This window comes from Chelon labrosus (genome assembly GCF_963514085.1).
Source record: "Chelon labrosus genome assembly, chromosome: 16".
Classification (NCBI taxonomy): Eukaryota; Metazoa; Chordata; class Actinopteri; order Mugiliformes; family Mugilidae; genus Chelon; species Chelon labrosus.
In genome coordinates, this window is record NC_140349.1 from 15319685 (window position 1) to 15344868 (window position 25184).

Consider the following 25184-nt stretch of genomic DNA (forward strand, 5'->3'; position numbering starts at 1 on the left):
AGGGCCACACATGAAGAAAAAAATTTTTTTTGCCATGACGAGATTAAACTCGACATTTCGAAAATAAAGTTGAAATTAGTTCAAAATAGTTTGGAGAGAGAGCAACCGCTCCACAGGATACCCGCACTGAATCCAGAATCAGACAATTGGCCGACGATTCAACACAATGCCTTGTGTAGATCAGTGGCCCCCAACCTTTTTTGCGCCACGGACCGGTTTAATGTCAGACAGTATTTTCACGGACCGGAAGGTGTAGCAGATAAAAACAAAATAAAATGATAAGACCGGCATAAAAACTGTAGTATTTTCTCTAAAATAATAATAATAATAATAATAATAAACGTAAATCCACTGTGTATTCATGTGCAACTTTATTAGCAGCGTCCTCATAACGTAACACTAACAACAGAACATGACACGAGTAACATCCTCTCTGGTCGCTATGGTAACGTTAAAACATGCCTTCAAAATAAGACACACCACAAAAACAAAAAGTGCATGAAAATACTAGCTACTCACAATAGCACTGAATCAGTGGTAGCCCTGAGCTTGTTTTGCTGCAACAAGACGGTCCCATCTTGGGGTAATGGGAGACAATGAAACCCGAAGTGTGTTACTTATGACCAGTGTGCTTCGTAATTTTTTTTTGGTTGCTGTCACTGCAGAAAACCCTGCTTCACACACACAAGATGTCGGAAATGGCAACAGCGTTTTCAATGCTGTTGTGGCGATCTCGGGGTATTCTGCCATGACTTTAATCCAGAACACCGGCAGAGTTGTTGTCTCGAACAGACGTTTAAGGCCCCAGTCATTTGCGATCTCGGGACGTATCACATGATCTAGTCTCGCGGCCTTGACATGCGTCAAGAGTGAGTCATAGGCGGATGTAATGGAGAGAATCCGGTCATTTTTCAAAATAAAACATCATTCAGCCTCAGATAATAAATCAAACGGAAATAATGGAAGTTATTTATTATCTCTGTGCGGCCCGGTACAAATAAATGACCCACGGACCGGGTTTGGTCAAACTGTACTTCAGAATCGGGTTTAGCAATAAGGAAATCCTCGCTCTTTTAGCGCAGAACCACAGTGTGGTGATTAGTGTAAGGACGCTGAAAAAGTTGCGCTGAAAACTTCGTCTGTTCAGAAGGAGAAATCATACAAATTTGGAAGAATGCAGAGAAGACATAATGTCGAGATTAAAGTCGACATGATATTTCAACTTTATTCTCGAAATGTCGAGTTTTATGTCGTCATGTGGCGACTTTAAAGTCGACACGTCGAGATTAAAGTCGACATGATATTTCAACTTTATTCTCGAAATATCGAGTTTAATGTCGACATGTCGAGTTTGATCTCGTCATGGCAAAAATATTTTTTTTCTTCATGTGTGGCCCTAATACTCCGTCGTACAGTTGTCACCTGCAACAGTTCACAACCCACATCTAAACAACACAATTTCGCAAGAGCAATTTCTTATCACATCAGTACTTCTGACCTCTCCTGTGCGCTGGTCTTTACCAGTCCGCCTGGGTAAGCTCACACGAAGACATGATGATTTTGTTCGTTGCCACTTTAGTCAGTGTTTATTTAGCCCTAGGTCAAACGGATCATGTTGTGGACTCCTCAACGTATGTTGCTGCCGTGTACGAGCACAGAGTAATTCTGAACCCGGAGCCTAATGTCCCTCTGTCCCGCCAAGATGCTCTAAAACACATGCAGAAAAATCTGGATATCTACGAGGAGCAGGCTGCCCTAGCCGCCCAGCAGGTATTGTTGTGGACTGCATTTTTCCAGACAAAAATAAATAAATAAATAAATAAATAAAACATATATGTAACACTAGTATTTATTCCCTAGAAATTATTCATATTGATCATATTACAAATTTCAAGATCCTTACTGTGCCAAAAACCTTTTAATATTTATGTATGAAATGTATGTTTGTTTTATGGCTTTAATTTTTCATATCACCATTTTACCAAGCTACAACTTGGGACTCCTTAACCCAGAACAGTCTGGTAGTGATGAGTCATGCGAAAAAGAGCCGACTCTAAGATTCGATGCTTGGTAGTGAATCAGAAGAGCCGACTCTCCACTATTTGTATTTATTTTTTTCCTTTTGCTCATTTCATCTGTGCTGAGGACAGGGGAAGAACTTTGTTTTGATGGGCACGTCATGTTGACAGTCCTAGTGTCAATGGGCCAGTTAGTGTGAGGACGTGGGGATCATACCATTATGCAAAAGCAGCAGTGAATAGGGCAAATACTCATGGAGAGAAGAAAGCTTAGGCATCTGATTTTTCTCAACGCCAATATGTGCTACGGACATTTATACCATTTGTTTACTGGTTCTGTTTTTGCTTGTGTGGATTTGATTGCAGTGTTTTGTTCATTTGTTTTCACAATTAAAGTTTTATTGAAATATTAAATAATAGTAAGAATGCTGTTGTAACAGAATAACTGCACAAAATTAGACAAATATTAGGCTTCTCATAAAAACATTGAATGCAAAAGGGCTTATCAACACACAAACCATATGTATTTGCTGTGTTGGACTAAAATACTATAAATGATATAAACTATATTAAATAAAGAGCCGGGAGCCGAAGCAAAAGAGCCGGCTCTCAGAAAAGAGCGGAACTTCCCATCAGTAATGTCAGGTGATTTTCACCACGCGATGGGCATGTGATTTTGATTGCGTGGGTCCTTGGGAAGTTTCAGTCTGCTCACTGACGTTTATTAAACAATTTTTAGTTTATCTTTCCCTCAGTTGTCAGTGATGCAAGGAGACTGTGACTTCACTGGACAAGGCTCACTTGTCCCAGTAATTGGTTTTCATTAACAATTCCCTCACTTTTCAATACTTTAAAGCCTTTTTTATAGGGTCCCCACCTTCTTTTTTTTCATTTTATGAGACACTGAATAGTGGAAAATACAAGAAGAGTCTTAAGTTTGCCAGAGATTGCAGCTATTTACCCAAATTTGGAAGACACGCTCTAAGAATCCATTTCTCACTAAGAAACAAGAACCTTTTACTTGTGATAGCTGGGAGTGTTTCATGTGTTTCCCCTCTGCTCTGCTTTGACGTCTCACATTCAGGGTGCCCAGATTATTGTGTTCCCTGAAGATGGCATTCACGGTTTCAACTTCACTCGTTCATCCATCTTTGGCTACCTGGAATCCATCCCTGACCCCCAACAGGAGACCTGGAACCCTTGCACAGAGCCGGGCAGATACAACAACACAGAGGTTCACGGTTCATTTAGCTCTGATGCACGTTGTTAAAACTTCTATTAGGCTGTTCAGTGCCACAACACGAGTGTGTCTTACAGTAAATCATTCAGCAGTTGGTTTGTGTCTCACAGGTTCTCCAGCGACTCAGCTGTATGGCCCGTCGTAACAACCTCTACCTGGTGGCCAACATGCCTGACGTCCAGACCTGTCCTCTGAAGAGTGACCCCTCCTCCTCCTGTCCCCCTGATGGACGCTGGCAGTTTAACACCAATGTGGTTTTTAGGTCAAGTATCGGTCATAAAGTATAAATCTTGGAAGTGCACAAAAAACTATTTCCCGTGTGAAATATTAAAAGGGTACCTCGTTTTGTACAGGTCAGATGGTCAGCTGGTGGCACGCTACCATAAAAACAACCTCTTCTTTGAAGAGTCCTTTGACACACCTCCACAACCTGAAATCATAACATTTGATACACCTTTTGCCGGGAAGTTCGGCCTCATCATCTGCTTTGACATCCTTTTCCATGAACCTGCAGTTACTCTAGTGGAGAGGGTAAAAAGAATACTCAAAACTCAAGATATGCATCCAACTTTGCTGACTTTCCTCTCTTCAGCATCTCTTTGCATCTTCTTTTTCAGGGTGTCCGTCAGCTGATCTTCCCCACAGCCTGGATGAACGCGCTCCCCCTGCTGGACAGTATCCAGTTTCATCGAGCGTTCAGTCTGGGTGCCAATGTCATACTGTTGGGTGCCAACCTTCGTCATGACAGACTCCTCATGACAGGAAGCGGCATCTACACCCCTTTGTCTGCCACCTACCACCACGCCTATAAAGGTGACCCAGAGGAGGGTAAGCTGCTGGTGGCCAGGGTGCCAGTCTTAGATCCACTGTGGGTGGGACAGAGTGCAGCCACAGAGAAGAAGGGGACAGGAAGTGGTGTGTCCACATCCTCAGTGGCTACAGAGTCTGGATACTGCCACCACGACAGCTGTGATTCTGCAGACCGTCGCTCCAACCCCACCTTCATCTCCTCCATGATGCATGACCCGTTTACATTTGTGCTCTTAAACGAGACCGCGGGGGAACGTCATGTGTGTAATGGCACTTTCTGCTGTCACCTGCATTACAAGTGGTTGCCACAAGCCAACAGTAAAGAGCTTTATGCACTTGGTGCATTTGCAGGATTACACACCGTCGACGGTCGCTACGCCCTGCAGGTAGGAGTGAAAGAGATTTTCAGCATTTTAAACTGCTTTACGACTCTCGTCTCATTTATCAACCAAATCTCTGTCCACAGGTATGCGCACTAGTCCGCTGTGCAGGGCTGGAAACCAGCTCCTGTGGACAGGTGGTGGAAGAAGCAGAGTCTAAAATGGACTTCCTGTTGGAGGGAACATTTCAGACCAGATACGTGTACCCATCAGTTCTAACTAGCCGTATGGTCCTGGAGCAGCCAGGGCATCTGGAGAAAACTGAAAGTGGGAGAGTGACCATGAAACACTGGAACATGACTGCTGGCCTGGTCACCGCCTGTCTGTACGGACGCATGTACGACCTGGACAATGAATGAACAGCTTTGTAACAGTGGTGTGGCAAAGAGAGGAAGCTCAAAGTCACATTATCCTGTCAAATAAAGACTAAAATAAATCAAAAACGATTATTGTTATTCATCTATTACTTAATTCTTTACAAACATTGCACCAAGTAGCATTCATCCTCTGCCTGAAAGTTGCATATTCCTAAAAAGGCAATATTATCGCATTCCTCTTTCTCTCACATACACACACATTCACACACATTCCCACAGTGTCAGTCACTTTCCTCTGTCTCCAGTACAGACCACAGACATCAAGTAGTTACAGCATCGCTAGTTAACTATTCCTTGGGCCACTCGTTCAGGTCGTCAGTCAACTGACTCCAGAAGCAGTACAGTAAATGGGTCTTACATCCACCTGCTGTCAGAATCAAGGATTCACTCTCCACTTTGAATAAATACACAGGATTCAACAACTTTCTCTCCTAGGAATTGAAAAGTGGTTCCTCGTCCTCGGTGCAGCATCACCCATGGTCTTGATTGACAGTCACCCGTGTCTGCTATGATCACTCAAAGAAGAATTTTAATTCAAATATTCCTAGTGACGCCAATGTCAACACAAATCAGTTCTCGGATTTTTGCTGGTTGTCATGAGCAACGGCCTCTTGATCTCCTTGCCACAACGAAGTCCATGTTTGAGCTATTTACATTTATTTCTGGGGTTTTCTTCTCAAAGAGTCTTCGCCCGCATTTTTCCCACCGGGTCGATTAGGACAACAACCCCCATTGCAGCCAGACCTGAAAGGTAAACAGATGGCAATGGGTAATGTCCAAAACAATGGGGGGTGTCAAAAAAAACAAAAAAAAAACGGGTACAGTTTATTATAACTTACTTGCAGCAAATGTGATTTGTGCCACTGCCCACATGGAGGTAGGTCCGCCTCGAAGAAGAACCGATTTCAGGGCTGTGTTGTACACATAGGCCCCAGACAGAAACAAACCACCGCCGGAGATGAGTCTGCAGCTCCAGCAGTCCTTGAGCTTGCTGGGATTTGACAAGGAGGCATCTGCTTTTCTTTTTGGCGTCTCTGGGACTGTTGGTGTCTCTGGGACTGTTGACATTGTCCTACAGGGTGTGTGCTAATGCTTAGCTACAACGAGGGCTGAAAAACAGAAAAAAACCCTACTCAGTTTCTTTAATAAGTTCAAGTAAGTCACTGAAACCTTGCAACCTTTATCATATTTTAACATAAGTCCAACGCTTGCCGGTTCTTCTTCTCCTTCTTCTTGTTTTTTTGTTTTTTTTTTGTTAGTTTTTTTTTCCAGTTTGCCATCTTTTTTTTTTTTTTATTTGCAATTTACAAAATACAAGCAGAGGTAATATTCATACAACAAGAAACAAAAATAATGTTGTCAGATACCGAACAATAATTAAATGATAATAAAATAAATAAAACAGAAAAAAGGGGGGTACGTGAGGTCAGATCCTTCCTTATTTAACATGGTGAAATCAAAAACCAAAAACCGACAGCCAAGGAGCAAAAAACTTAAGGGGAGACATGGATTAAAACAACAAAAAACAAGATATATCATCATAAAGCTTTCTTGCTTTTCCACAGTGCATTTTCTTCAGAGATGAAAAAAAACTATTTAAAGTCATTAATGAAACACATAAAGGAGGGCTTTGTATGTCTCCACTTACAACAATGAATGTGATATTTACCCATAAGTATCACCACATTAATCACATCAGTAACTGCTGGGTTCAGACCATCTAGGTAGAAAAGAATATGGAACATATCAAACGTCGGAATGTCAACAACCTTCAGTAATATCCAATTTCTAATGTCCAACCAAAATTTCTTCACTATAGGGCATGAAAAAAATAAAAAATAAATGTTCCAATGTTTCATCATTAACTCTACAAAAGGTGCAATGGTCCACCTCAAACTTAAATCTTCGTTTGAGAAATTCTGCAACAGGGTAAACCCCATTGATTATTTTAAAGTGAGTCTCTTTAACCTTTGGTGAAATAGTCCATTTTACGAATTTAGAATGTGCTTTAACCATACTGGACTCTTGCAGCTCCTTATTGTAATCATGAAACATAATGGATTTCAGAACAGCACTAATGTATTTGTTAGTACACTTTTTATCATTTAAGTTACAATCATTTATCACTAGATTCGGCAATACAGGACTAACATTTGAATACATTAAAGTGTTTTGAATTAGCTGAATCAGCGGTAAGGGAATTGCTCTATAAACTTTATTATAGTCCTTTTGTGTACATATCAGATTAAATTTGCCTACAAAGGTCATATAATCCATCAGGTTACCATTGCTATCTAATAATCAGTAACAAACAAAATGCCCTTTTAATACCAGTCACATTTAAACATAAATTTTTTTATTTACTATAATCACCCTGTTATTCCACAAAGTTGATCCATGAGGAGTAAAGTTATGAGTAAATATCATCTTCCAGTACTGAAGAATCTGTCTGTGGAAGTTTGACAACTTAACAGGAATCTTGTTGACCTCAAAATCACATTTTAAAAGAAATTCAAGTCCTTCTAATTTTTTAAACAAGGACCTTGGAATATGAAACCACATAGAATTTGGCTGTGACAAATTTGCTTTTAACCAGTTTAACTTAAAGGTTCCAACCACTGATTCAAATTCTAAAGCTTTAATACCACCCTTACCACATTCTTTGACTAGTTGTGATCTTTTAATTAGGGCCGGGACTTTAACGCGTTAATTAAGATTAATTAATTACACAAAAATAACGCGTTAAACATTTTTTACGCATTTTAATCACACTTATTTTTGCACCGCGGAACGTTTCTCATTGGATGAGTTTCGGCGGACCGATTATACTGGAGCACCAACTAGCGTTCATTACTCCAGACAACAACCACAGTGAACATGAACGAAGAAGCTGATGAGACCGCTTTGGTTGGCCCTGTGGATGGGAAATTTCAGTCATTATTCAATGGTATACTAAAAATTCATATGAAAAAAAATTACTTCTCACTGTTCTCAGGTCAAATATTTATATGCGATTAAAATGTGATTAATTTCGATTAATTAATTACAAAGCCTCTAATTAATTAGATACATTTTTTTAATCGAGTCCCGGCCCTACTTTTAATATGAGTTTTGTTTTTCCACAAAAATTGAAAAATAACTGAGTTAGCTTTCTTAATATTATTTGAAGATACATATAAAGACTGACAAGAGATTAATTTAGAAATACCTTCTGCTTTAGATAGAATAACTCTACCAAAAATAGTTAGATCTCTAGTTAGCCAATGACTGAGAGATTTCTTCATAACAGTTACACACTTAGTAATATTAAGGTCTTCCCTTCTAATAATGTTTTTAGATATCACTATTCCTAAATACTTTACTTCAGATTCAACTCTAACTGAGGCTCTTCTTCTTGTTTGTATGGTAAGATCGAAATTAGAAAAGTAATTCCGGGTTATGTACCAAATGCTTCCTGTGTGGTATTTTCAAAATAAAATGTGTGTATGCGCTGCAGGTGACAGTTGTCACCTGCAGCTCAATACACAGCAACAACACACATCTAAAGAACACAATTTCGCAAGAGCAGCTTCTTATCACATCAGTACTACTTCTGACCTCTCCTGTGTGGTTGTCTGATCCAGTCCGCCTTGGTAAGCTCACAAGAAGACATGATGATTTTGTTCGTTGCCACTTTAGTCAGTGTTTTTTTAGCCCTAGGTCGAACGGATCATGTCGTGGACTCCTCAACGTATGTTGCTGCCGTGTATGAACACAGAGTAATTCTGAACCCAGAGCCTAAGGTCCCTCTGTCCCGCCGAGATGCTCTAAAACACATGCAGAAAAATCTGGAAATCTACGAGGAGCAGGCTGCCCTAGCCGCCCAGCAGGTATTGTTGTGGACTGCATTTTTCCAGACAAGTAAATAAATAAAAACATAAATGTAACACTTGTAGGCTATTTATTCCATAGAAATGATTCAAATTGATCATATTACAAATTTCAAGATCCTTGCAATGCCAAAAACGTATTTTTAAATATTTATGTATGAAATGTATGTTTGTTTTATAGCTTTAATTTTTCATATCAAGATTTTACCAAGCTAGAACTTGGGACTCCTTAACCTTAGAACAAATGTCCGGTAGTGATGTGTCATGCGAAAAAGAGCCGGCTCTAAGTGCCGATGCTTGGTAATGAATCAGAAGAGCCGACTCTCCACTATTTTTTATTTTTTTTTTCCTTTTGCTCACTTCATCTGTGCTGAGGACAGGGGAAGAACTTTGTTTTGATGGGCACGCCATGTTGACAGTCCTAGTGTCAATGGGCCAGTTAGTGTGAGGACGTGGGGATCATACCATTATGCGAAAGCAGCAGTGAATACGGCAAAGATAGGCTGAGAAGAAATCTCAGCCTATCAAAGCTTATTCATCTGATTCTTCTCAGTGCCGATAAGGACATTTATACCATTTGTTTACTGGTTCTGTTTTTGCTAGTGTGGATTTGATTGCAGTGTTTTGTTCATTTGTTTAGCCAATTAAAGTTTTATTGAAATATTAAGTAAAAGTAAGAATGCTGTTGTAACAGAATAACTGCACAAAATTAGACATCTTCTCATAAAAACATTAAATGCAAAAGGGCTTATCCATACACACACTAGGCCTATATATATTTGCTGTGTTGGGCTAACATACTAAACTATATAAACCATATTAAATAAAGCATGGGTGCTCATTACTCGATCACGATCTACCGGTAGATCGCGAAGGTAGTGTGGGTAGATCGCGTAACATTGAAAAACTTTTTTTAGATGTTAGTCTAAAACATTTATCTGTTGCACCTCCAAAACAAACAGCAAGACAAACGTTCATCTTTATTTCTTTTTACTTTATAGTTGCAACATGCCCTCAGTTCAGCGGCACACCTTCAGCAAGAGCTCAAAACTACCTTTCTTAAAGAGACAGCGCTATTTTTCTAAAGGTGCAGTGCACCAATTTTTCTTGATGAAAATAAAACCAAAGATGGATAGGGCTTTTAGCACTGTAGCAACAATTAATATGACAATTAATGTGACTATATATATATATGGGTAGATCACTTTGACTTGGTCATTGTAAAAGTAGCTCGCAAGCCAAAAAAGTGTGGGCACCCCTGAAATAAAGAGCCGGGAGCCGAAGCAAAAGAGCCGGCTCTCACAAAAGAGCTGAACTTCCCATCACTAATGTCAGGTGATTTTCACCACGCGATGGTCACGTGATTGTCATTGCGTTGCTGTCTGAGTTGAGTGGGTCCTTGGGAGGCTTCACTCTGCTCTCTGACGTTTATTAAAAAAATTATAGTCCCTCTCTTTCCCTCAGTTGTCAGTGATGCAAGGAGACTGTGACTTCACTGGACAAATCTCATCAATCCCAGGAATTGGTTTTCATTAACAATTCCCTCAATTTTCAATCATTTTAAAGCCTTTTTAAATGGTCCCCCCACGATATCTTCTTTTTTCATTTTATGAGACATTGGGAAATTTCTCTGTTGCAGCAGCAATGTACAGGCATTCAACCATACATAAATATAACAAGAGCTAAAAATCAACAATGAAAAGAATAGAGAATTAAAAAAAAGAACAAAATGTATACACAATATCTTCAAAAATTATAAGATAAGTGAATAAGTGAATAGTAAAAAAGTTAAATTAGAATGCAATGAGGTGTACTGAATTTAGGTAAGATTAAAAATTTACAACCAATAACCATTATAATAATCCATTTCTCACTAAGAAACAAGAGTGTAACCTTTTACTTGTGATAGCTGGGAGTGTTTCATGTGTTTCCCCTCTGCTCTTCTTTGACCTCTCACATTCAGGGAGCCCAGATCCTCGTGTTCCCTGAAGATGGCATTCACGGTTTCAACTTCACTCGTTCATCCATCTCTGGCTACCTGGAATCCATCCCTGACCCCCAGCAGGAGACCTGGAACCCTTGCACAGAGCCGGGCAGATACAACAACACAGAGGTTCACGGTTCATTTAGCTCTGATGTTGGCGAGCGCGTAGTTGAGACTTCTGTTAGGCTGTTCAGTGCCACAACACGAGTGTGTCTTACAGTAAATCATTCAGCAGTTGGTTTGTGTCTCACAGATTCTCCAGCGACTGAGCTGTATGGCCCGTCGTAACAACCTCTACCTGGTGGCCAACATGCCTGACGTGCAGCCCTGTCCTCTGAAGAGTGACCCCTCCTCCTCCTGTCCCCCTGATGGACACTGGCAGTTTAACACCAATGTGGTTTTTAGGTCAAGTATTGGTCATAAAGTATAAATCTTGGAAGTGCACAAAAAACTATTTCCCGTGTGAAATATTAAAAGGGTACCTCCTTTTGTACAGGTCAGATGGTCAGCTGGTGGCACGCTACCATAAAAACAACCTCTACTTTGAAGAGTCCTTTGACACACCTCCACAACCTGAAATCATAACATTTGATACACCTTTTGCCGGGAAGTTCGGCCTCATCATCTGCTTTGACATCCTGTTCCATGACCCTACAGTTACTCTAGTGGAGAGGGTAAAAAGAATACTCAAAACTCAAGATATGCATCCAACTTTGCTGACTTTCCTCTCTTCACCACCTCCTTTGCATCTTCTTTTTCAGGGTGTCCGTCAGCTGATCTTCCCCACAGCCTGGATGAACCAGCTCCCCCTGCTGGACAGTATCCAGTTTAATCGAGCGCTCAGTCTGGGTGCCAATGTCACACTGTTAAGTGCCAACATTCGTCATGACAGGCTCATCATGACAGGAAGCGGCATCTACACCCCTTTGTCTGCCACCTACCACCACGCCTATAAAGGTGACCCAGAGGAGGGTAAGCTGCTGGTGGCCAGGGTGCCAGTCTTAGATCCACTGTGGGTGGGACAGAGTGCAGCCACAGAGAAGAAGGGGACAGGAAGTGGTGTGTCCACATCCTCAGTGGCTACAGAGTCTGGATACTGCCACCAAGACAGCTGTGACTCTACTGATTCTGCAGACCGTCACTCCAACCCCACCTTCATCTCCTCCATGATGTATGACCCGTTTACATTTGTGCTCTTAAACGAGACCGCGGGGGAACGTCATGTGTGTGATGGCACTTTCTGCTGTCACCTGCATTACAAGTGGTTGCCACAAGCCAACAGTAAAGAGCTTTATGCACTTGGTGCATTTGCAGGATTACACACCGTCAACGGTCGCTACGCCCTGCAGGTAGGAGTAAAAGAGATCTTCAGCATTTTAAACTGCTTTACGACTCTCGTCTCATTTATCAACCAAATCTCTGTCCACAGGTATGCGCACTAGTCCGCTGTGCAGGGCTGGAAGCCAGCTCCTGTGGACAGGAGGTGGAAGAAGCGGAGTCTAAAATGGACTTCCTGTTGGAGGGGACGTTTGAGACCAGATACGTGTACCCATCAGTTCTAACTGGCCGTATGGTCCTGGAGCAGCCAGGGCATCTGGAGAAAACTGAAAGTGGGAGAGTGACCATGAAACACTGGAACATGACTGCTGGCCTGGTCACCGCCTGTCTGTACGGACGCATGTACGACCTGGACAATGAATGAACAGCTTTGTAACAGTGGTGTGGCAAAGAGACATTATTATTTGACATTATCCTGTCAAATAAAGACTAAAATAAATCAAAAACGATTATTTTTATTCATCTATTACTTAATTCTTTACAAACATTGCACCAAGTAGCATTCATCCTCTGCCTGAAAGTTGCATATTCCTAAAAAGGCAAAATTATCGCATTCCTCTTTCTCTCACAGACACACACATTCACACAGTGTCAGTCACTTTCCTCTGTCTCCAGTACAGACCACAGACATCAAGTAGTTACAGCATCGCTAGTTAACTATTCCTTGGGCCACTCATTCAGGTCGTCAGTCAACTGACTCCAGAAGCAGTACAGTAAATGGGTCTTACATCCACCTGCTGTCAGAATCAAGGATTCACTCTCCACTTTGAATAAATACACAGGATTCAACAACTTTCTCTCCTAGGAATTGAAAAGTGGTTCCTCGTCCTCGGTGCAGCATCACCCATGGTCTTGATTGACAGTCACCCGTGTCTGCTATGATCACTCAAAGAAGAATTTTAATTCAAATATTCCTAGTGACGCCAATGTCAACACAAACCAATTCTCAGATTTCTGCTGGTTGTCATGAGCAACGGCCTCTTGATCTCCTTGCCACAACAAAGTCCATGTTTGAGCTATTTACATTTATTTCTGGGGTTTTCTTCTCAAAGAGTCTTCATGTCCCCATTTTTCCCACCGGGTCGATTAGGACAACAACCCCCATTGCAGCCAGACCTGAAAGGTAAACAGATGCAGCAAATGTGATTTGTGCCACTGCCCACATGGAGGTAGGTCCGCTTCGAAGAAGAACCGATTCCCGGGCTGTGTTGTACACATAGGCCCCAGACAGAAAAAAAACCCACCGCCGGAGATGAGTCTGCAGCTCCAGCAGTCCTTGAGCTTGCTGGGATTTTACACGGAGGCATCTGCTTTTCTTGTTGGCGTCTCTGGGACTGTTGACATTGTCCTACAGGGTGTGTGCTAATGCTTGGCTACAACGAGGGCTGAAAAACATTAAATAAAAACCCCAAGCCCAAGCAGCTCAGCCTTTTTTGGCACCTCCTTGGCCTTAGACCAACGCAAATGTACTGCCAAGTCCACCAGGTCTGATTTAGCAAACTGACCTAAAGTGCTACGAGATGGTCGCTGGAGGACCTCCGAAACCAGTGTATTACTGTGCTCAGTATTCATGTTAACCATCAACCTAAACCATAACCAGTGCAAACTTCATGGATGTCTTCTAAAAGAGAAAACAACAAGTCACCAGTACACAGCCACAGAGAGATTGAGTGACAAAGGAGCGGCCCTCCTAGCTTTTTAACCCAAACCAAACTAACTGCACCCTAGTCTTCATGTGCGTACTGGCGGCGGGTATTTATGCACCTTAAAACCATCTGTATTGGGGAAGACAACTTCTCTCAGCCAATACTCCAGGGTGCTCCCGAGACAATTGCTGCTAACCGCACGGACAACACACAAAAACAACAAACAGCCCTGCAAAAAAAAAAAAAAAAAACAGAGCAACCCCTCCTTGTGAGAGAACTGCCACTTCAACCTACATGAGGGACAGAACTGCTCCAGCTACAACCTCCCCACAGCACAGAGAGGACCACACCATTTACCCCGCTGGTTAACACTACACACAAAACCAAGCCACTGTGAGCCTCCCAATTTTACTGCCACGCAAGTGCCAAACATTGACACTCCCAAGTTCAAAATCGGACGAGCCCCCACTTGTTACGCCCAGCTCGTTGGAGAGCACAACCAAATGGGGAGAACACACAGCGACCACTTAATTTAATCAGAAATTTATTAAACAAAGAGTCAATAGAACACAACCAAATCAAATAAACAAATCTATGCTGAGGTGCCTGGATGCACCAGCCAGCTGGGAGAGAAAGAAAGCCATCTTGGAAGGGCCATGCCTTTATAGATGGCCACAGGTGAGGTGGATCTCCTTAACGAGGTGGGAGGTAGCAGGCAGAGAACCTGGGAAGGGAGGAGCACAGAAGCCAGCAAAACACAAAATGGCCCAGGGCCATCACAGTTTCTTTAATAAGTTCAAGTAAGTCACGGATTTTTATCATATTTTTGTCATAAATCCAACTCTTGCCGGCTCTTCTTCTCCTTCTTCTTGTTTGTAAGGTCGAAATTAGAAAACTAATTCCAGGTTATGTACCAAATGCTTCCTGTGTGGTATTTTCAAAATAAAATGCGTGTATGCGCAGGTGACAGTTGTTACCTGCAGCTCAACACACAGTTCACAACACACATCTAAACCAGTGTTTTTCAACCGGCACACTACTGTGCCTTGAGAGATCGTCAGGTGTGCCGTGGGAAATTATCCAGTTTCACCTAATTGGTCTAAAAAACATTTTTTGAAAACGAATTAATTATTACCTGCAAATAATGTGCCATTGTCAAGTGTCTGTGTGTATACATATATATGACTTTTTTCTTTGTGTTTATTTGATTTCTTTTCAAGACAATTTGACAAGAATGACTTTATATTATTAATAGGTTACAGAGTTTCATTTTTTGGTTTAACGTTTTTGGTTGGTGGTGTGCCTTGTGATTTTTTCAATGAAAAAAATGTACCTTGGCTCAAGAAAGGTTGAAAAACACTGATCTAAACAACACAATTTCGCAAGAGCAGCTTCCTATCACATCAGTACCTCTGACCTCTCCTGTGTGGTTGTCTGATCCAGTTCGCTTGGTATATTTAGTCTTTTCTATTTTAATAACAAAAAATATTACTGTTATACAAGCAGTGGTTTAACAAATTATGATCAAGACAAGATAAGATAAGACATGTTTATTAATCCCACGTATGGGAAATTTCTTTGTCACAGTAGCATGGAATTTGGCAAAAAGTTACCAAAAAGACACAGATACAAAATTTTGAAAAATATATATACAAAAATTAACAATACTCTGAAGAAATATATAGAGAAAAAATTAGATTAGAAATATAAAGACATTCTGTATATACAGTGTGGTGGTGGAATAAACTTCACAAATAAATAGTTGCTTAAACTTTGAGAAAAACAAAAAAACAAACAATGAGTTGGTGAGGTAGTGGTTCGTGCAAAAAGGCAGTGCAGAAAAAGCAGATTAATTTGTGCAAAAGTACAGTTTTTATTGACTCAGGCTGGTGTTGTACAGCCTGATGGCAGCTGGAATGAAGGACCTGCGGTAGCGTCCCTTCTTGCATCGTGGATGCAGCAGTCTGCTGCTGAAGGAGCTGCTTAGGTCTCCTACAGTCTGATGCAGTGGGTGAGAGGGGTTGTCCATGATTGATGTCAGCTTGGCAAATGTCCTCCTCTCACCCACCTGGCACCTCCTGGATGGAGTCCAAAGAGCAGATCACATGCATTCAGGGGAAACATCAGTGTTATAGACAACACATTTCCACGTTGTTTAGTATGCTTTAATGTATTAACAGATGTAACAGTAATTACAAATTCTTATGTCTTGTGAAATAAGTAATGTTTTCAATTATGCATGTTTCCTTAATTATGTAGAATTATAAACCTTAATAAAAAATAAATGAACGCGTTAGAAAAAACTCCCCCTCCCCCGTACAGTTTTCATGAATATTGAAATAAGGCATTGACACTAAAACCGTTTCTTGTACCAGACTGTAAACATGTTTAATATTGCTGTAAAGTTGGGCATTTTAACATGGGGGTCTATGGGGATTTGCTCCCTTTTGGAGCCAGCCTCAAGCGGTCACTCGATGAACTGCAGTTTTTTGGACTTCCGCGTTTTCTTCAAACCCGGAGGTTGCCGCCTGAGCTCAACACGCAGTTCACAACACACATCTAATAACTAACACAATTTCGCAAGAGCAGCTTGTTATCACATCAATACCTCTGACCTCTCCTGTGTGGTTGTCTGATCCAGTCCGCCTGGGTAAGCTCACAAGAAGACATGATGATTTTGTTCGTTGCCACTTTAGTCAGTGTTTATTTAGCCCTAGGCCAAACGGATCATGTCGTGGACTCCTCAACGTATGTTGCTGCCGTGTACGAGCACAGAGTAATTCTGAACCCGGAGCCTAAGGTCCCTCTGTCCCGCCGAGATGCTCTAAAACACATGCAGAAAAATCTGGATATCTACGAGAAGCAGGCTGCCCTAGCCGCCCAGCAGGTATTGTTGTGGACTGCATTTTTCCAGACAAAAATAAATAAATAAATAAAAACATAAATGTAACAATTCTACAGAAATTATTCAAATTGATCATATTACAAATTTCAAGATCCTTGCTGTGCCAAAAACTTTTTAATGTTTGAAATGTATGTTTGTTTTATGGCTTTCAGTTTTCATATCACCATTTTACCAAGCTAGAACTTGGGACTCTTTAACCTTAGAACACACTAATGTCCGGTAGTGTTGACAGTCCTACTGTGGGCCAGTCAGGTGTGAGGACGTGAGGATCATACCATTATGCAAAAGCAGCAGTGAATAGGGCAAATACTCATGGAGAGAAGAAAGCTTAGGCATCTGATTTTTCTCAACGCCAACGGAAGCGGAACTTCCCATCACTAATGTCAGGTGATGTTTACCACGCGATGGTCACATGATTTTTTATTGCGTTGTTGCTGCAGTTTCAGTCTGCTCACTGACCTTTATTAAAAAAAAAAATTAAAGTCAGCTCCTCATTTCCCCTTTTCAAACAATTTCATTTTTAGTTTATCTTTCCCTCAGTTGTCAGTGATGCAAGGAGACTTCACTGGACAAGGCTCACTTGTCCCAGGAATTGGTTTTCATTAACAATTCCCTAAATTTTCAATAATTTTAAAGCCTTTTTTAAAGGGTCCCCCCACGATACCTTCTTTTTTTCATTTTATGAGACATTGCATATTGGAAAATACAAGAAGAGTCTTCAGTTTGCAAATATTTTGCATTTGCTCTAACAATCCATTTCAAGCTAAGAAACGAGAGTGTAACCTTTTACTTGTGATAGCTGGGAGTGTTTCATGTGTTTCCCCTCTGCTTCAACGTCTCACATTCAGGGTGCCCAGATTATTGTGTTCCCTGAAGATGGCATTCAAGGTTTCAACTTCACTCGTTTATCCATCTCTGGCTACCTGGAATCCATCCCTGACCCCCAACAGGAGACCTGGAACCCTTGCACAGAGCCGGGCAGACACAACAACACAGAGGTTCACAGTTCATTTAGCTCTGATGCACGTTGTTAAAACTTCTATTAGGCTGTTCAGTGCCACAACACGAGTGTGTCTTACAGTAAATCATTCAGCAGTTGGTTTGTGTCTCACAGGTTCTTCAGAGACTCAGCTGTATGGCCCGTCGTAACAACCTCTACCTGGTGGCCAACATGGGTGACGTGCAGCCCTGTCCTCTGAAGAGTGACCCCTCCTCCTCCTGTCCCCCTGATGGACACTGGCAGTTTAACACCAATGTGGTTTTTAGGTCAAGTATCGGCCATACAGTATAAATCTTGGAAGTGCACAAAAAACTATTTCCCGTGTGAAATATTAAAAGCATACCTCCTTTCGTACAGGTCAGATGGTCTGCTGGTGGCACGCTACCATAAAAACAACCTCTACTTTGAAGAGTCCTTTGACACACCTCCACAACCTGAAATCATAACATTTGATACACCTTTTGCCGGGAAGTTTGGCCTCATTATCTGCTTTGACATCCTGTTCCATGACCCTACAGTTACTCTAGTGGAGAAGGTAAAAAGAAACTCCAGATATGCATCCAACTTTGCTGACTTTCCTCTCTTCAGCATCTCCTTTGCATCTTCTTTTTCAGGGTGTCCATCAGCTGATCTTATCCACAGCCTGGATGAACGCGCTCCCCCTGCTGGACAGTATCCAGTTTCAACGAGCGTTCAGTCTGGGTGCCAATGTCACACTGTTGGGTGCCAACATTCGTCATGACAGACTCCGCATGACGGGGAGTGGCATCTACACCCCTTTGTCTGCCACCTACCACCACGCCTATAAAGGTGACCCAGAGGAGGGTAAGCTGCTGGTGGCCAGGGTGCCAGTCTTAGATCCACTGTGGGTGGGACAGAGTGCAGCCACAGAGAAGAAGGGGACAGGAAGTGGTGTGTCCACATCCTCAGTGGCTACAGAGTCTGGATACTGCCACCACGACAGCTGTGATTCTGCAGACCGTCACTCCAACCCCACCTTCATCTCCTCCATGATGCATGACCCGTTTACATTTGTGCTCTTAAACGAGACCGCGGGGGAACGTCATGTGTGTAATGGCACTTTCTGCTGTCACCTGCATTACAAGTGGTTGCCACAAGCCAACAGTAAAGAGCTTTATGCACTTGGTGCATTTGCAGGAATACACACCGTCCACGGTCACTACGGCCTGCAGGTAGGAGTGAAAGAGATCTTCAGCATTTTAAACTGCTTTACGACTCTCGTCTCATTTATCAACCAAATCTCTGTCCACAGGTATGCGCACTAGTCCGCTGTGCAGGGCTGGAAACCAGCTCCTGTGGAAAGGTGGTGCTAGAAGCGGAGTCTAAAATGGACTTCCTGTTGGAGGGGACATTTCAGACCAGATACGTGTACCCATCAGTTCTAACTAGCCGTATGGTCCTGGAGCAGCCAGGGCATCTGGAGAAAACTGAAAGTGGGAGAGTGACCATGAAACACTGGAACATGACTGCTGGCCTGGTCACTGCCTGTCTGTACGGACGCATGTACGACCTGGACCATGAATGAACAGCTTTGAAACAGTGGTGTGGCAAAGAGAGGAAGCTCAAAGTCACATTATCCTGTCAAGTAAAGACTAAAATAGTCTGCCTGGGCACCGGCGCCGGTTGAAGCTGGCAGCTGCTTGCAACAGCTCCTACTCTATCTCTCTTTTTTCCGAATTTAATTCAGTTTTTGCTTCCCTTTTTGTGGACATTACTTTTGTATATACTTTTTTCAGACAGCATTGCACTTTTTTAGTTTTGTTTTTTATTGGGAGTCTTGCCATGGCCAAATATTTTTAACAACATCCAGACCATTACTATGCAGGAAGCTGGCGGCGTAACTATGCGAGAAGCGGCCAGCGTACACATTGGTTACAGGAGGGAGCGGCTGATCGCCCTGCGTGATGCTGTGGTTTTCCCTCGGGATGGACATGGGATCCCTCCGGAGATGCTTCGTGGGACCCGCCGTGGATCCCGAGCAGGAAAACTACATCAAGAAGAGAAGAGACGCTTCACTTTTCAGCGCTGTTTTCTCCGTAACCATGGGCAACGTGAGATCGCTGCCATATAAAACATTCGAACTGGCCGCACTCTGCAGGCTCTGTGGTGGCGTTGGCCATCCTGTGTGGAATGGTCTGGAGCAGTGGGATCGTGGAGAGGGAAAGAAAGAAGCTGGATAAGATCATCAGGAAGTCCAGCTCTGTCCTGGGCTGCCCCTTGGACACGGTGGGGGAGGGGGTGATGGGGGAGTTCTGGCTGAACTGTCCTCCATGCTGGACGATGAGTCCGGCCCCCCTCCATGGTGAACTGAACGGACTGAGGAGCAGCTTCAGTGGCAGACTGCTTCACCCTCGATGTGTGAAGGAAAGATACAGAAGGTCTTTCCTTCCTGCTGCTGTTAGGCTCCATGGCGAGCACTCCTAATATGTCCAATATGTCTATTATCTGTTCTATCACAAACTGCAATTTCTCCATTGTGGGACTATTAAAGGTTTTCTTATTCTTCTTATTATTCTTATTCTTTACAAACATTGCACCAAGTAGCATTCATCCTCTGCCTGAAAGTTGCATATTCCTAAAAAGGCAATATTATCGCATTCCTCTTTCTCTCACAGACACACACATTCACACACATTCACACAGTGTCAGTCACTTTCCTCTGTCTCCAGTACAGACCACAGACATCAAGTAGTTACAGCACCGCTAGTTAACTATTCCTTGGGCCACTCATTCAGGTCGTCAGTCAACTGACTCCAGAAGCAGTACAGTAAATGGGTCTTACATCCACCTGCTGTCAGAATCAAGGATTCACTCTCCACTTTGAATAAATACACAGGATTCAACAACTTTCTCTCCTAGGAATTGAAAAGTGGTTCCTCGTCCTCGGTGCAGCATCACCCATGGTCTTGATTGACAGTCACCCGTGTCTGCTATGATCACTCAAAGAAGAATTTTAATTCAAATATTCCTAGTGACGCCAATGTCAACACAAATCAATTCTCTGGTTGTCATGAGCAACGGCCTCTTGATCTCCTTGCTACAACGAAGTCCATGTTTGAGCTATTTACATTTATTTCTGGGGTTTTCTTCTCAAAGAGTCTTCACGTCCGCATTTTTCCCACCGGGTCGATTAGGACAACAACCCCCATTGCAGCCAGACCTGAAAGGTAAACAGATGGTAATGGGTAATGTCCAAAACAGTGGGGGGTGTCAAAAAACGCATAGGCCCCAGACAGAAACAAACCACCGCTGGAGATGAGTCTGCAGCTCCAGCAGTCCTTGAGCTTGCTGGGATTTGACAAGGAGGCATCTGCTTTTCTTGTTGACGTCTCTGGGACTGTTGACATTGTCCTACAGGGTGTGTGCTAATGCTTAGCTACAACGAGGGCTGAAAAACATGAAATAAAAACCCCAAGTCCGTTTCTTTAATAAGTTCAAGTAAGTCACTCAAACCTCACACGGGTTTTTAATCATATTTTTGTCATAAGTCCAACTGCTGCCGCTTCTTCTTCTCCTTCTTCTTGTTTGTATGGTAAGGTCGAAATCAGAAAAGTAATTCAGGGTTATGTACTAAAATGCTTCCTGTGTGGTATTTTCAAAATAAAATGTGTGTATGCGAAGGTGACAACTTGTCACCTGCAGCTCAATACACAGTTCACAACCCACATCTAAAGAACACAATTTCGCAAGAGCAGCTTCTTATCACATCAGTACTTCTGACCTCTCCTGTGTGGTTGTCTGATCCAGTCCGCCTGGGTAAGCTCACACGAAGACATGATGATTTTGTTCGTTGCCACTTTAGTCAGTGTTTTTTTAGCCCTAGGTCAAACGGATCATGTCGTGGACTCCTCAACGTATGTTGCTGCCGTGTACGAGCACAGAGTAATTCTGAACCCAGAGCCTAAGGTCCCTCTGTCCCGCCGAGATGCTCTGCAACACATGCAGAAAAATCTGGAAATCTACGAGGAGCAGGCTGCCCTAGCCGCCCAGCAGGTATTGATGTGGACTGCATTCTTCCAGACAAGTAAATAAATAAAAAATAAAAACATAAATGTAACACTTGTATTTATTCCATAGAAATGATTCAAATTGATCATATTACAAATTTCAAGATCCTTGCAGTGCCAAAAACGTATTTTTAAATATTTATCTATGATCATAGATAAATGTATGTTTTTTTTTATAGCTTTAACGTTTCATATCAAGATTTTACCAAGCTAGAACTTGGGACTCCTTAACCTTAGAACAAATGTCGGGTAGTGATGTGTCATGCGAAAAAGAGCCGGCTCTAAGTGCCGATGCTTGGTAATGAATCAGAAGAGCCGACTCTCCACTGCTTTTTTTTGTTTGGTTTTCCTTTTGCTCATTCATCTGTGCTGAGGACAGGGGCAGAACCTTGTTTTGATGGGCACGCCATGTTGACAGTCCTAGTGTCAATGGGCCAATCAGTGTGAGGACGTGGGGATCATACCATTATATGAAAGCAGCAGTGAATAGGGAAGATACTCATGGAGAGAAGAAATCACATCAGCATATCAAAGCTTATTCATCTGATTCTTCTCAGCGCCAATATGTAAGGACATTTATACCGTTTGTTTACTGCTATTGCTAGTGTGGATTTGATTGCAGTGTTTTGTTCATTTGTTTAGCCAATTAAAGTTTTATTGAAATATTAAGTAAAAGTAAGAATGCTGTTGTAACAGAATAACTGCACAAAATTACACATAGGCTTCTCATAAAAACATTCAATGCAAAAGGGCTTATCCACACACAAACTATATTTGCTGTGTTGGGCTAACATACTAAACGATATAAACCATATTAAATAAAGCAGGGGTGCTCATTACTCGATCACGATCTACCGGTAGATCGCGAAGGTAGTGTGGGTAGATCGCGTTCCATTGAAAAACTTTTTTTAGATGTTAGTCTAAAACATTTATCTGTTGCACCTCCAAAACAAACAGCAAGACAATCGTCCATCTTTATTTATTTTTACTTTATAGTTGCAACATGCCCTCAGTTCAGCGGCACACCTTCAGCAAGAGCTCAAAACTACCTTTCTTAAAGAGACAGCGCTATTTTTCTAAAGGTGCAGTGCACCAATTTTTCTTGATAAAAATAAAACCAAAGATGGATAGGGCTTTTAGCACTCTAGCAACAATTAATATGACAATTAATGTGACTATATATATATATATATATATATATATATATATGGGTAGATCACTTTGACTTGGTCATTGTAAAAGTAGCTCGCAAGCCAAAAAAGTGTGGGCACCCCTGAAATAAAGAGCCGGGAGCCGAAGCAAAAGAGCCGACTCTCACAAAAGAGCTGAACTTCCCATCACTAATGTCAGGTGATTTTCACCACGCGATGGTCACGTGATTGTCATTGCGTTGCTGTCTGAGTTGAGTGGGTCCTTGGGAGGCTTCACTCTGCTCTCTGACGTTTATTAAAAAAATTATAGTCCCCTCTTTTTCCCTCAGTTGTCAGTGATGCAGGGAGACTGTGACTTCACTGGACAAGTCTCATCAATCCCAGGAATTGGTTTTCATTAACAATTCCCTCAATTTTCAATCATTTTAAAGCCTTTTTAAAGGGTCCCCCCATGATATCTTCTTTTTTCATTTTATGAGACATTGAATATATTCAATGTCTCATAAAATGAAAAAAGACAATACAATAGTGGAAAATACAAGAAGAGTCTTCAGTTTGCCAGAAATTGCAAATATTTATCCAAGTTTGGATGACAAGCTCTAATAGATAGATAGATAGATAGATAGCTGGGAGTGTTTCATGTGTTTCCCCATATGCTCTGCTTCGACGTCTCACATTCAGGGTGCCCAGATCCTCGTGTTCCCTGAAGATGGCATTCACGGTTTCAACTTCACTCGTTCATCCATCTCTGGCTACCTGGAATCCATCCCTGACCCCCAACAGGAGACCTGGAACCCTTGCACAGAGCCGGGCAGACACAACAACACAGAGGTTCACAGTTCATTTAGCCCTGATGTTGGCAAGCGCGTAGTTGAGACTTCTATTAGGCTGTTCAGTGCCACAACACAAGTGTGTCTTACAGTAAATCATTCAGCTGTTGGTTTGTGTCTCACAGGTTCTCCAGAGACTCAGCTGTATGGCCCGTCGTAACAACCTCTACCTGGTGGCCAACATGCCTGACGTGCAGCCCTGTCCTCTGAAGAGTGACCCCTCCTCCTCCTGTCCCCCTGATGGACGCTGGCAGTTTAACACCAATGTGGTTTTTAGGTCAAGTATCGGTCATAAAGTATAAATCTTGGAAGTGCACAAAAAACTATTTCCCGTGTGAAATATTAAAAGAGTATCTCCTTTCGTACAGGTCAGATGGTCAGCTGGTGGCACGCTACCATAAAAACAACCTCTACTTTGAAGAGTTCTTTGACACACCTCCACAACCTGAAATCATAACATTTGAGACACCTTTTGCCGGGAAGTTTGGCCTCATCATCTGCTTTGACATCCTGTTCCATGAACCTACAGTTACTCTAGTGGAGAGGGTAAAAAGAATACTCAAAACTCAAGATATGCATCCAACTTTGCTGACTTTCCTCTCTTCACCACCTCCTTTGCATCTTCTTTTTCAGGGTGTCCGTCAGCTGATCTTCCCCACAGCCTGGATGAACCAGCTCCCCCTGCTGGACAGTATCCAGTTTAATCGCGCGCTCAGTCTGGGTGCCAATGTCACACTGTTAAGTGCCAACATTCGTCATGACAGGCTCATCATGACAGGGAGCGGCATCTACACCCCTTTGTCTGCCACCTACCACCACGCCTGTGAAGGTGACCCAGAGGAGGGTAAGCTGCTGGTGGCCAGGGTGCCAGTCTTAGATCCACTGTGGGTGGGACAGAGTGCAGCCGCAAAGAAGAAGGGGACAGGAAGTGGTGTGTCCACATCCTCAGTGGCTACAGAGTCTGGATACTGCCATCAAGACAGCTGTGACTCTACTGATTCTGCAGACCGTCACTCCAACCCCACCTTCATCTCCTCCATGATGTGTGACCCGTTTACATTTGTGCTCTTAAACGAGACCGCGGGGGAACGTCATGTGTGTGATGGCACTTTCTGCTGTCACCTGCATTACAAGTGGTTGCCACAAGCCAACAGTAAAGAGCTTTATGCACTTGGTGCATTTGCAGGATTACACACCGTCAACGGTCGCTACGCCCTGCAGGTAGGAGTAAAAGAGATTTTCAGCATTTTAAACTGCTTTACGACTCTCGTCTCATTTATCAACCAAATCTCTGCCCACAGGTATGCGCACTAGTCCGCTGTGCAGGGCTGGAAGCCAGCTCCTGTGGACAGGAGGTGGAAGAAGCGGAGTCTAAAATGGACTTCCTGTTGGAGGGGACGTTTCAGACCAGATACGTGTACCCATCAGTTCTAACTAGCCGTATGGTCCTGGAGCAGCCAGGGCATCTGGAGAAAACTGAAAGTGGGAGAGTGACCATGAAACACTGGAACATGACTGCTGGCCTGGTCACCGCCTGTCTGTACGGACGCATGTACGACCTGGACCATGAATGAACAGCTTTGTAACAGTGGTGTGGCAAAGAGAGGA

At 42.6% G+C, this 25184-nt stretch overlaps 2 protein-coding genes and 1 pseudogene across 4 annotated transcripts; all 3 read left to right on the forward strand.

The window, feature by feature from the left end:
- Positions 1-1630: 1630 nt before the first annotated feature.
- On the forward strand, positions 1631-12446 carry LOC311500990 (annotated as a pseudogene). Its single transcript, XR_014699997.1, has 12 exons — positions 1631-1770; positions 3103-3252; positions 3369-3520; positions 3612-3789; positions 3876-4454; positions 4535-4801; positions 8247-8457; positions 8519-8694; positions 10658-10807; positions 10932-11352; positions 11440-12027; positions 12108-12446. The product of XR_014699997.1 is annotated as an uncharacterized misc_RNA (transcript).
- A 3600-nt stretch (positions 12447-16046) lies between these two features.
- Positions 16047-20097, forward strand: LOC311501016 (biotinidase-like). 2 transcript variants are annotated; one of them, XM_084562664.1, is made up of 7 exons: positions 16213-16312; positions 16374-16549; positions 17416-17565; positions 17682-17833; positions 17925-18102; positions 18182-18760; positions 18841-20097. In XM_084562664.1, the coding sequence occupies exons 2-7, from the start codon at positions 16496-16498 to the stop codon at positions 19111-19113; spliced, it is 1386 nt and encodes a 461-aa protein (XP_084418790.1). In that variant the 5' UTR covers positions 16213-16312; positions 16374-16495; the 3' UTR covers positions 19114-20097. The 2 variants fall into 2 exon arrangements, with proteins under 2 accessions (XP_084418789.1, XP_084418790.1); XM_084562663.1 differs by having other exon boundaries at positions 16047-16549.
- A 982-nt stretch (positions 20098-21079) lies between these two features.
- Positions 21080-25150, forward strand: LOC311501015 (biotinidase-like; the record flags this gene model as incomplete). The annotated part of the gene is given in 6 exon segments (XM_084562662.1): positions 21080-21581; positions 23428-23577; positions 23702-23875; positions 23877-24122; positions 24210-24797; positions 24878-25150. Coding segments are annotated over 6 exon segments (1650 nt in total). The 5' UTR covers positions 21080-21362.
- Positions 25151-25184: the final 34 nt, after the last annotated feature.

Excerpts from the sequence above, each read along its gene's own strand:
- LOC311501016 (XM_084562663.1), top strand. The coding sequence starts at position 16,331 with ATGATGATTTTGTTCGTTGCCACTTTAGTCAGTGTTTATTTAGCCCTA. Across the intron at positions 17,834-17,924 it reads AACACCAATGTGGTTTTTAG|GTCAGATGGTCTGCTGGTGG; the intron begins GTCAAGTATCGG and ends CCTTTCGTACAG. Across the intron at positions 18,761-18,840 it reads ACGGTCACTACGGCCTGCAG|GTATGCGCACTAGTCCGCTG; the intron begins GTAGGAGTGAAA and ends CTCTGTCCACAG.